At 44.7% G+C, this 12,144-nt stretch overlaps 1 protein-coding gene across 1 annotated transcript in view; it reads right to left on the reverse strand.

The window, feature by feature from the left end:
• Positions 1 to 9,366, reverse strand: part of CDS1 (CDP-diacylglycerol synthase 1) — a 33,839-nt gene extending 24,473 nt beyond the window's left edge. Inside the window, exons 1-2 of the mRNA XM_071555659.1 lie at positions 9,075 to 9,366; positions 305 to 432 (exon numbers count right to left, since the gene is read on the reverse strand). Coding sequence (XP_071411760.1) covers positions 305 to 432; positions 9,075 to 9,167 — 221 coding nt within the window. The 5' untranslated portion in view covers positions 9,168 to 9,366. The remainder of the gene's footprint in view (positions 1 to 304; positions 433 to 9,074) is intronic.
• Positions 9,367 to 12,144: the final 2,778 nt, after the last annotated feature.

The following is a 12,144-nucleotide window of genomic DNA, read 5'->3' on the forward strand; positions in this document are numbered from 1 at the left end:
AGTTATTCTGTAATTCAAACCCAATGACTATTCTTTGGCCTATTTTACTGCAATGTTCAGACTGAACAATGGCAAATGTTTATGTAAACTGTGTTTACTTAGTAATGCACACAATGGGCAATCTAGAGGTATATGCAAAAATATTACACTGAAGATGCTGTCAAAGATTAAATAAATCAATCATATCCAGTAAAAAATGATCCTTGAATTTTCATGCCTATCACATGAAATTTATAACTGCGTACAATTTGTAACAATTTTAACCACCAGCTATTAAATTTGAGAGCTTTTTATTTTACTATACCTGGCAGATAAGCCTGACAAAGCCTTCTTGAGGATTTCTGGAGTGCTGTCTGTTGGTGGGGGAACATCAGGAACATCTGAATCACTTCTAAGATCCAACTCGCACAGTCTTTCTTCCAAATCCACTTCCTATCACAAAAAAAAAAATTCCAACATGACACAAAAAATTATTTACTAGCTATTGTGTCAGAAAACAGTATTCAGAGTCATAAACATTACTTTAGGAACTGATAATATCTGCATTCCCTTCTGAAAGACAACAATGGTGTACTAACAAAACTGTAGATGTTGTAGGAGCCAAATGTATGTCATCAAGTGTTTATAAGAAGGCCTATACTCAAATGTTGTTACATTGCCTGCTGTACTCAAGAAACTTTACATTCTAGGCACCCCCTTTTCCAGGATGTATGCTCCCAGAAATACTACAGCTGACATACAACACATGAGTTGAACAGAAATCCCCATCCCTCACCTACACCCCAAACTAACCTTTTATGGAATAAAGAGAAGGGTCTTCCAGTCTTTTAATGCCACATTAAAAAAAGGGGGGAGGTGGGGGGGAATGTAATCCATGAAACAACAGCTCCTTTGTGCAATGAGAAGAGGTTACTGGTACAGTCTCATACATGTTAGGACTTGAACAGAACAATCCAAACACAACTTTTGAAGTGACCAAGTGCCTCATGGACACTGTATTACTCAAAATAATTTCGTATGACTGCAGCACTGCAGTTGTTTCTCCAGGAAAGACATCACCTGGACAGGCTGTGTGTCTAACCCAAATGCAAAACAGGCAGTACATATTTTTGTGACAAAGTAACAAATTGTCATCAATGCTCAGCGCAGACTGTCAGGACTATTTTTCCTTCAGCTAAAGCCAATGCTGAGGGTGACTTGACTCGTTGTGCTGTTGCAAACACCACAACTCCAGGGAGCTGGAAAGCTGCACTCAGCCATGGCACTACAGTAATGCAGAGGTCAGTGTCTAGTACAGTGTCTGGCCCTCGTGAGACCTGAACTTCCTCCTGACCTCCTTGACTTGTCTCACCTCCTTACAATCCCAAGCAGCTTCCAGCCTGCCCTGCTGCCTCAGGTTCAGTGCTTAACAATTCTGGAGACTGTTAAGTAACCATGCCTGAAAACTTTCTTCTCCACCACTCTATGCTATTTCTCTGTTTCCCTCTCTTTCCAACTTCCTATCTCAGTTCTTTTTCCTAATCTATTTTCACAAATTAGAAACTTCTGTTTTTCGTTTCCATTTTTCCTTAGCATTACAATTTTCTTCTGTTGTTCTGCATAATTTTGTTCCCTTGGAGGCCAGCAGAGGTATATCCTCCCTCTATAAAACATGACAGAATTAAGGTGCCAACAACCCCAGCCATGGATCGCATGGTTATTCTGTTTTCCAGGAGGCTACACTTCAGTGTAACCTCTGCCTCAGTGCCTGGCCCCTGCAAACAACACATGGGAGAAGATAAGGCTTTTCGAAACTGGCCACCCAGAGTCAAAGGCCGAGTCCATCCCCAGGGGCTGGGCAGAGGTGGCACGGAGGGGCCGGGCGCTGACCAGGGTGCTGCAGGCGGGCCCCGCTTCGGACCCTCCCCAGGTACACACCACCCTGTCACTCAAAAACTCGCTTTAACTTTTCACAGCCCGAGGCAGTGAGCGGGCACCATACACATGCAGCAGGAAAAAGGGTAACAACAGGAAGAATATCCTTTTTTTTTAATGGTAGGTCTGGGTTTTTCTTATTCACTTTACGTACCACACATGTGCCCAAGATTAAATCCTTGATTTTACACCATTTACTTCTGTAAAAAAGCATGATCAGTGCTTCTCTATTCCTTGAAACCCCACAGCTGAATAACTGTTAAGACAGACACTGTCTATAATTACTATAAGTAAGAAGAGCAAATAAGCTGCAGTCCAGACTTCAGAAAGTCAGTAAAAAAAGCCTGAAAAAGCACCCAAATAAAGAAAGGAAGAAATAACTGGCTGCAACCTTATTATTCAAAGGTTTTTTTTCTCATAATGTTGTACCACATCTCAGGAAATCAACTAGAGATGCAATTAAGGGAATCACAGCTCTGTCCCAGAGCCATGCTCCCACCCCTGGGAGCTGCACTGGAATGCAGCAGGATATCTGTGCAGTTCTAGGAGACACCACTCACCGCACAGACGATACCAGGCAGTAATCCTGGCCCTAAGACCATGACTTAGCGTCTTTAATATTAATCCCTGCTTGCAGATGGCAGAGACAGTCTCCCTTTTAAGCACTCAGAACTAAGAATACCCTCAAACTACTTTGTTCCCTTTGTTCTTGCAGAGAATATTTCCATATTCCACTGATGTTTAAACATTTTTCAAACAATAACGAAAATTCATACTTAGCTTTATGCCTCTGGTCTGTAACACACAATCGTTTATACACCTCATTATAAGCAATGCTTTAAATTTTCTATTTCCAACATCTGAATTCTATTTCAACATCTGAATGCCAGGTGTATGGCATTTTTCAGAGTATCTAAACACCTTAAGAAGGAGTCTGTGTTTGTCCAATGTGTTTTTCAGTAGATCATGCTTCATCCTGCTGAGAGCTTGGCTAGTGCAACCTGCAAGTTGCATAGAACTTGGTGCATTTTTTTAGCCTTATGTTGCTAGAATAACCACTGGGAATCAACACACCAACCATCTTCAACTTCCCTTTGTAACATACCTCCAAAATTACCTTGACTACTTTATTTTCCAGTTAACTGCTTTCACTGCCACAACAGTTTCCTAAATATGATACTTAATTTGTAAAGCCATAAGACAAAAATGGAGTTTGTCACTAAAAGATAGTTAATTGTCTTCTGCATCATTAAGTGCTTAGAAAACCCCATCACTGGGGAACAAGAATTTCTTGCTAATTGTTTTCTAATTTATTTTACGTGATTGATTATAAACAGTCCAGTTTATAGCCACAAATAACAGCAATCATTACAACAGGAAACACTAAGTTAATCATTCTCAAATCACTTAAAAAAAGTATTCAAGAGTCTTGCTACTGCAGCTTGACCTTACAGAAGCAGTTTTGAAGTTCAGTACAAACTCATGTGGCCCTTCCTTCACCTGCTCTCCAGGTTTGAGATCTGGCCAAGCTGAACACTCAGTAACATCAAGGACCTGTGAAGGTCCATGGGAAATGCCACAGGTTTCATACTGTGAGCAGGTATTGACACAATTTTCAAAGGTTAATTGAAAACAGCAGAGGTTGTACTGTCCTAAGTGACTAAGACACCTTTCAACACCAACTCCAAATTAAACGTTTTATCCAAGGTGTTTTCCCTTTTTCCTGGAGTTCTTATACTGCAGGTGGCAGAGCCTTTTATTTGCACAAAGTGTGCCACTCCTGTCAGCTTAATTCCCATCCAAAGTGTCTCTTAAGGGTAGATGTTGCAATGACACCATAGAACCATAGAATCAATTGGGTTGGAAAAGACCTCTGAGATCATCAAGTCCAACCCTTGGTCCAACTCCAGTCTCTTTACCAGATCATGGCACTCAGTGCCACGGCCAATCTCAGTTGAAAAACCTCCAGGGATGGGGAATCCACCACCTCTCTGGGCAGCCCATTCCAATGCCTGATTACTCTCTCTGGAAAGAATTTTTTTCTGATCTCCAACTTCAATTTCCCCTGGCAGAGCTTGAGCCCGTGCCCCCTTGTCCTACTGCTGAGTGCCTGAGAGAAGAGACCAACGCCCACTTGGCTAGAACTTCCCTTCAGGTAGTTATAGACCATTGCCTTCATTTGAAGGCACATGTTCCTTCAAGAGAACCTACCTGATCAGGTCACAGAGTACAAGCCCACTAAGACTGAGATGATGCAGGACTAACAAGAACAGGGAAAGGGGCCAACACAAAAGTTATTGACATGCTACAAAGAGCTTAGTGCATAACAAACACGCCTATCTGACACATTATGACACTCATCAGTTTTCATCATTTCCAGAGCACCCTGAAACAAAGGCTTATTTAGTTGTAGGGGTTTGATTTGTTTCTGTTTTTGTATTCTTAAAAGACAAGACTTTCTTCCCTAAGCCAAATCTTCCATACAAACCACAAGTACTTGGCCATACAAAGGAGGAACTCAACAAGCCAAGAGCCTGAGCCTCCATAACAAGAATTCAAAACATGTGACATCTTGCCATAAATTAAGCTTCCATGTGGATTTCAGCTTGTTGGCAATTTCAAAACAGCTCACAAAATACAGCCGTGTGTCATGCATAAAAAAACCAGACATGTCAATCTTTCATCACCTAAAAGGCCATATGCTCCTGAATTACTGTTTTGTACTACATGCCCTCCACTACAATTAACACATGCCAAGGGAACCACGCACCAGGATTATTCTAGTTACAAAGGCAATTTGGAACATTTCCCTGGTACTGCTTTGTTCCCAGGACACAATAAGGAACTCTCAAGTAGACAATAAATAAACTTTTCTTGGAGAATGCAGCATCCCCATGAAGATTAAATGAGAAAATTAAGATGTTGTACAAATTAAATGAAAAAGTTAGTAAGCAAAAGAATTAGTCACTGTCATTTTATAAGTCTGTGTAAATGTTACTAGAAGTAAAGTTTTTTCCTCCACCTTTGACTTTTCTGCAATCTCTCTCTAGTTTTACAGTGAAGTCAAAAGTTCAGGTAGAACATTTTGTGTCGTATTTAATTAGGTGTAGCTTGATACTCTCCTCTAAAGTCATGACACCAAAGTATCAGAAGATCCTGAATAATGGAACCTTTTTTCCCAAACTGTGAAAGCCATGCTGAAACACACGTGAGAGACCTGCATGTACTGAATCAAAGACTAAAACCTACAGAGCCTCTGCATTAGTACTAATTCACCACCATTTCTAAGAAAACAGAGGTTTGGAAGTAGTCTCCCCTTATTATTACTGCCATGATGGTAGCAGACAGCATGGAAACCAATTTCTCTGTGAAAATTAAACTGATACATTTTCTGGATATTCCAAAAGAAGTAAGTCAAATGACGTGACTAACTGATCCATGACAGACAGATCTACCATAATCCATACAGCCATCAGGAATTTCATTTATCTCCCCGCAGATTTACAACATTTTGGACATCAAAGATCGAAGTACCAAACTAAGCTTCACAAATCTGAGCAACTTATATAGCAACCGATTCCCTGGAAAAGCCCATGCAACAGAAACAGCTCTTTCAATACCACAGGAGAAACAGTGGCCAGGGATTCCAGTCTTGTTGAAGTTACAAATAATTAACAACGACCCCAGGCAAACAGGCACTTGTTCTGACAACCAGCAATGCAATATGATTCCACTTCCCCCTTCCTGTTCTGCTCTCACAACTCTGTACAATACAAAGAGGAAAAACTGTGTGATTACCTCCAAGACACACTAATTTTTTGGAAGCATTTGAAAGTTGCCTCATTTGCTTTCTAGTAAAGAATGCAAATAACTGAAATTAGAAAAGAGGCATGAATGCATGCAGATCAATCTGTAAAACTTTAACTGATTTATACATATTAAGTACTTGAATGCCAAGTCATTCCTCTTGTTCCCAACGGCTGTAAAGTATTTATGAAGGCACTTTGACCAGATATTCTTAGGTAAAGAGCACCCAGGGCAAGCAGCAGGAAGTAAGAAAGTGACAACCAAAAAAAAAAAAAAGTCACTCCTGCCATAGAACAATACAAAGAAACAACAAACCTGTGAAATTGAAAAGCCCTATAAGGCAAAGGCATGTTCATGGGAATTTTGAAAAATGTCATCAGCACAATGAGCTAGCGAGCAACTGGAGACATGGAGAGTCACAGAACTTGGGGACTTCAAGAAGAAATATCACAAGGAGCATTTTATATTCCTTCCTACAAAACCAAGGAAGTTAACGTTCCTTCAAAATTATGTGGATATAGAAATAGCTACCAGTTGCTACAGGATAGTGTTAAAAAAAGACATAAAAATTAGTAAAAAAACCCCCAACAAAACAGCTTCACCTAAATTCAGTAGGAAAAGAGCATCTATGACATAGTAAGTGTAATATGAAAAGTACCGAAAACAGGACTAAAAGTAGAATATAGAAATGCCTCCAGAAAAATTTAGTGTTTCTGGAGTTCTTCAGCAAACAGGGAGGGCTTCCCTCTACTTGGGCAAACAAGGTGCTTTAAAGCATGTTGCTTTTATATACCTGGAATTCTGAAGTAGGATAATGAGCAGAAGCAGCATAAAGTAGACACCATATGAATGGAGACCAAGAAGTTTTCTGCTTCAGTACAAGTGAGAAAGAGGGTGATATTTCTGAGGTGCATACAAGAAAGCCATGTAAACCCACTGCATCATGGCCATTATGAACCTAAGAACCAGTTTTGAGTCCAAATATGCAATTACCAAATAGGTCATCTCAAAATAGCCACAGGACAGTAAGCTATCCACTTGTTGTAAAGGCCAGGAAATAGATAGAGCAGAATGATAACCATCTAAGAAGCTGTATAATGTGACATCTGTGAATTCAGATGGCCAGATGCCTCTCATCATATCACCTACAGCAGACATTATACTTAAAATGGAGTCCCAAACTGTGACCCACGGATGGAAAACTCAGTACAAAATACTGGTTTATCCCTACAGTTACCAGTGGCACTAAAGACAGCTTAAAATGTAAAATCAATCCTTACTGTCACTTGCAAGCCATGACAACAGTCACTCGTGAACAGCTACAGAGGGTACACAGAGAGTCCCCCAGATAATCCATCACGCAAGGTTTTCTGTGCAGTGGAAAAGTATTTCTATAATTTTTATTCAAGAAACCAACACAAATGCATGCACATTGAAGTTCAACTCCTGTATCAAACATCTTAGCTGCATACACAGCACCAGAGCCCTTTCTGTTCAACATCATCCAAAACTGGATGCAATACTGGACTGTCAAGCAGCTAAAGTCAAAGCATAGTAGACCTGTAGGCAAGAACAGCATTTTCCTCTCTGAAAATCACACAAGTAAACCAAGAATAATATTAGCAAGTTTTAGGGGCACTTTTTTGAGATCCAGAGAGCAGAGGTTTTGAACAGGGAGAATTTGAAGGCAGCTCACTGAGCACCTCAGCAATGAACTTAGTCTGCAAAACAAAGCAAACCTGAACAGCTCCACAGGAAAACAGCTTTTTGAGCACGCTGCTGCAAGAAACAATGTGTAAAAGTTAACTCTTATCTACAGAGAAATACTCTCTGCACAACTCTAGTCCAAACACTACCATATGTGATCACAGCCCTCAATGCAACACAGCACTACAAATTTGCAAGTTGACTGGCTTTCAGTTAAAGCAACCAAAGCGCGGAATAAAACTAATGAGTTTCGCTTTCCAGTTCCTTGCCACAATGCCTAAGGCAGACTGCACACTCTGCAACACCAACATCCACGCAGGTTTAAACAGTTACTGATTGAAGTAAACACGCCATGTATTGCTACCTCAATTTAGTAATCAGAAAGCTTTTTTTTTTGTCTTTAATTCCAGTTATCAAATTGAGACCTTCTCTTTCATTTTGTTCAGACAATTCCCAACTGTGCTGTGGTGATGTGCTTAGCTTTTGTAGAGATAAGCCTTAATTCCACAGCAAACAAAAGAACAGCACTGTGGCTGTTTTGCCACTGTAATGAACCTGATGCATAGACTTAGTATTTCGAAAACCTCTTGCCTTAGCAGAAATGTCATACTGTAAGTCCTTTCCAGGCCAGAGGTGAATGCCTATCACTTAAAAGGCTATAAACCAGAAACAGTTGCTGGGGAAATGCTGACACAGCCTTTAACTCCAGTAGATCACCATTCTGTGTTAGTTTCTGTGCTACTATACCGGCCCAGCCACAAGGCAGCCTGGCCTAGTGTCCTGGTTTTATCTGGAATAGAGTTAATTTTCTTCCTACTACCTGGTACAATGCTGTGTTTTGGATTTAACAGAAGAATAATGTTGATAACACACTGATGTGTTGGCTGCAGCTGAGCAGTGCTTACCCCAAGTCAAGGACTTTTCAGTTTCCCATGCTCTGTCAGTGATGAGATGTATAAGAAGCCAAGAGAGATCAGCTGAACAGCTGATCTGAATTGCCCAAAGGCTCTACCAGAAAGAGTTATGCTATGCCCAGTATATAAACTGTGGAGAATTGGCTGAGGGGCTGATCACTGCAGGTGGTGAGCAATTGCCTTGTGCATCACTTTTGCTTTCTTGGGGTCTATATGTCTTTCTGTGCTCTCTTTTTAAACAAACAAACAAATAAATAAAAATAATAACGTTCTTATCTCAACACACGGGTTTTATCTTTTTTCCCGATTCTCCTCCCCACCTCACCGGGCGGGGGGCAGTGTGGGGGTGTGAGCAAGTGGTTCGGGCGGTGCTCATCTGCCGCTACACCGCGACATCAGCTTCTTTTCCAAGGGGTGAACTACGACACGCAGCCCGGCAGCTCAGCGGCGCTGAGCTTTCGCTGCGGGCCCAGAGAGAAACCCGGACGCTGCCATTTCCGCGGGGGGATGGCAGTGGGGCAGAAGACGCATGGGCCCCAACCCTGCGGCCGCTTGGCACGCCGCCCCCTCCCCACTGCGCCGTCCGGAGCGCGGCAGCGCTGCCGCCGGGCAGCGACAGGGCAGCGTCCCCTGTGCCGAGGCCGGGGCGCTGCGCGCTCCGGGCCCGCGGGGGGAGGCACCGCCGGCCCCCCGCCCCAAAACGCCAGTGCCGCCCCCGCCGCGCGTCCTCACCTTGTCGCTACTTGCGTCCTCCTCCTCCTCCTCTTCCTCCTCCTCCTCGTCCTCCCGCTCGGCAGCCGTCCTCCGCCGTCGCCGCGCCGACATCGCGCCGCGGGAGCGCAGCGCCCACCCGGCGGGGAGCGGGCGCAGCCGGGGCCGCGATCGGGACGGGGAGGGCGCGGAGGCCGCGCCGCGGAGCCCGCCCGTCGCCTCTTTCTTCTCCTCCTCCTCCTTCTTCTCCTCCACCTCGTCGGAGCCCGGCGCTATCTCCGCCACCGAGGAGGCGGCGCTCCGGCTCGTGGGGCGCGGCCGGACCCGGCGCCCCGGGAGCGGAGAAGCGGCGCGTTCCCGCGGGGGCGGAGCGGGCGGGCCGGTATCGCCCAGGTGCGCTCGTCGCTCCGCCCCCTCCGCTGGCACCGCCCCGAGGCGGGGGGGACCGGCAGTACCGCCGTGCTCCCGGCCTGGTGCCCGCCTGGGCTTGCCGTGGGACAGTGGGGGCGCGGCTGCGGCGGCGGGCACCGCAAATCCCCGCAACGCGGCCGCAGACCTCCAGGTTGTTCCCTCCCGAGTGGTAGAACGGCCGCGGTCACAGAGTCTGCCTGCAATGAGGCACGTCGGTGAAATCCTCTGGGAGAGCGGGGCTGGCATCTCCACGCAGCCCTGGTAGCAGCTCCTTATCAGCACCCGTGGATGCCCGTGCTGCAGCCCACGGGGCATGGCTGGGTGTCTGGGGAGTGCTTTGCTTCCTTCTGGGGTGCTCGTGACCACCTACTCGGTGTCCATTTATAAAGGCAGGTGCGGTGCCTGGCTCGTCCTTGGCCCACTATGCCATGCGCCCTTGCCAGGTATGGTGCCACCAGCCTGCACAGCAACAAAACACACCTGCCTACGAGTTCACAGTGAAGAAAAATGCCCTGCAAGGCCAGTTACATGTGTTGAATTCCTGCAGCCGTCCGTGCTTGTGCTTACTCTCAGCCTGGCCATGGCAACCGCTGGCTGCCCCTGAGCATTTCTATAAAGACACTCAGTCTAGATGTCACTTTAGTGTCCACACACTGGTTTACTGTGCCTGCAAACACAGGGCCAGCACCTCTTCCAAGGCATTGTGTAGCCACTCCTACTGTCATTTACATTATCCATATGGTGACTGGTTTCACCAAGCTTGGTTGGTTTTATTTCATTATTTAATTTTATGTAAACAACATTATTATTATGTCCCTCTAAAACTATGCTTGGCATGTTTTTAGTGTAAATGCCATGGTTCAGGAAGTTGGAGTGAGATCCTGTGAGTGGACACAGACTACAGCGTTGGTAAATCAACTCCAATCTTGCTGCTGAAAAGCACGGACCCTCTGGTATTCAGGAAGAACAGCCACTTCTGTGAAAGGTTTTGCCTGCTGACAGTACCAGGAGGTAACATGCCTGCAACATCCCCAAGCATGGGCAAAAACTGGTGTGCTGAGAGGAGGGCTGCTCCAGCACAAGGCAAAGCAGAAACCCAATGCTAGGCCAGACAGGCCACAGAGGCACAGCTTTTGACATTGGGTCTCTCATGGACAATGGTGACAGCACGAGCCCACTGCAGTTCAAAGGTATGTCCATATGGTCTGGACCCTCCAGCACCAGACTCTTGCTAAGTATAAATTTAATGTATTTCTTCATAAGTGAAATAGTATTGGGGGAAAATTTTCTTGAAAAAACTCAACTTTTCTTCCTCTGAATATGAAAGGGTGGGAAACACTTTTCCAGCAGGTAAGAAACCTAAACCGAAGTGAGCAGAGTGGACCCCAGTGGATAATAAGGCATCATTTCCACTCTCTCCTCTTTCAGGATATTTCTCCAATCAAGTTTTCCCTTGTGAAGGTTTCTCCAGCAAAGCTCTCAGAAGAAACCAGTTTCCCTTACTTCAAGCGCAAGGTGTGGGTTTACCCCCTGCGAGTGGGAGGAGCTGTCTAAGGGAAAGCATAAACGTTTATTTTCTCAGCACAGATTAAGTAAGAAGTGATTTGTCTGGTCTCTGCAGTTTTGCCTCCCATGGTGGCTGCAGCATGTGGAGCAGACATCCAGGCTGTTTCCCCCAGCATGCAGATCCCATGCATGGGTCAGTAGTCTGGGTTAGGGTGGACACCAATCAATCTACGTCCACCATGGAGCACCTGAGTCTGGATGAAGAAGTACATACCTTGTTATAGCCCTTCCTGGTAAACCTGGCCTGAAAAATACAGTGCTGAGAATGACTAGATGCTATGCTTTTGCCACAGAAAAGACTTTACTGTGGTTGACAGAACAGAGACAATGCTTCAATACCTGCATAAAGTTCATTAATACCTGCATAAAGTTCATTAAGCTTAAAGTTCTTTACATTCCATACAGGAGAAGAGTAAGAGCCTCCATTTCTCCTGCATCTTTGCTCCATCCTTAACCTAAACATTAAAGGGAGAAAGAATTCATCTAGGAAAGCTCAGAGGAAAAAATAATTGTTTAGCAAATGGTGTGATGGAAGAAAGGAACACTAATGGCAAAAAAGGAAAACTTGAAGTATCCAAAACCTGTTAATGAGCAGAAGCAAGGCAAGTTCAAGAAGATGAGTCACTGCACTTAGGGAATAATAAAAGCAGCAAGCAATGAACAACTGGTGACAGTGGCGTGAGGGAATAAGTAATTTTCTGGGCAGGGCCACTGTGAGAGAGAGAATTAAAAACAAGGACCAGGCCCCAGTAGGATCAGATGGCAATCCAGCCCTAGCTTCACTCCTTTTCTCTCCTGGATGGATGTTTCAGGTGTGGTTGTGCACCTTTTCACTCACAAAGTGCTCAGAAAGGCAAGGAGGGACAGCAAAAGTAGCTGTATCATAGCAACGTTTTTCAAGCTCTCAAAGTCCAAAAAAAGAGACAAAGGGCTTCCAGAAGAGCTGTGGGGCAGGGGACTCAGGGGTCAAGCAGGTGGTAGGAGTGTAGTTGTTGCACTTCTCAGTTGTAGCACCTTGCAGTCACGGGAGCCCAGTACATCTCTTGAGTTGCAGCTGGTCAAACTGGTTAGGTGGGAATTTTCCAAGTCAACACCCTGTTACTCAGGTTCCTTT

This window comes from Pithys albifrons, chromosome 5 (assembly GCF_047495875.1).
Source record: "Pithys albifrons albifrons isolate INPA30051 chromosome 5, PitAlb_v1, whole genome shotgun sequence".
Classification (NCBI taxonomy): Eukaryota; Metazoa; Chordata; class Aves; order Passeriformes; family Thamnophilidae; genus Pithys; species Pithys albifrons.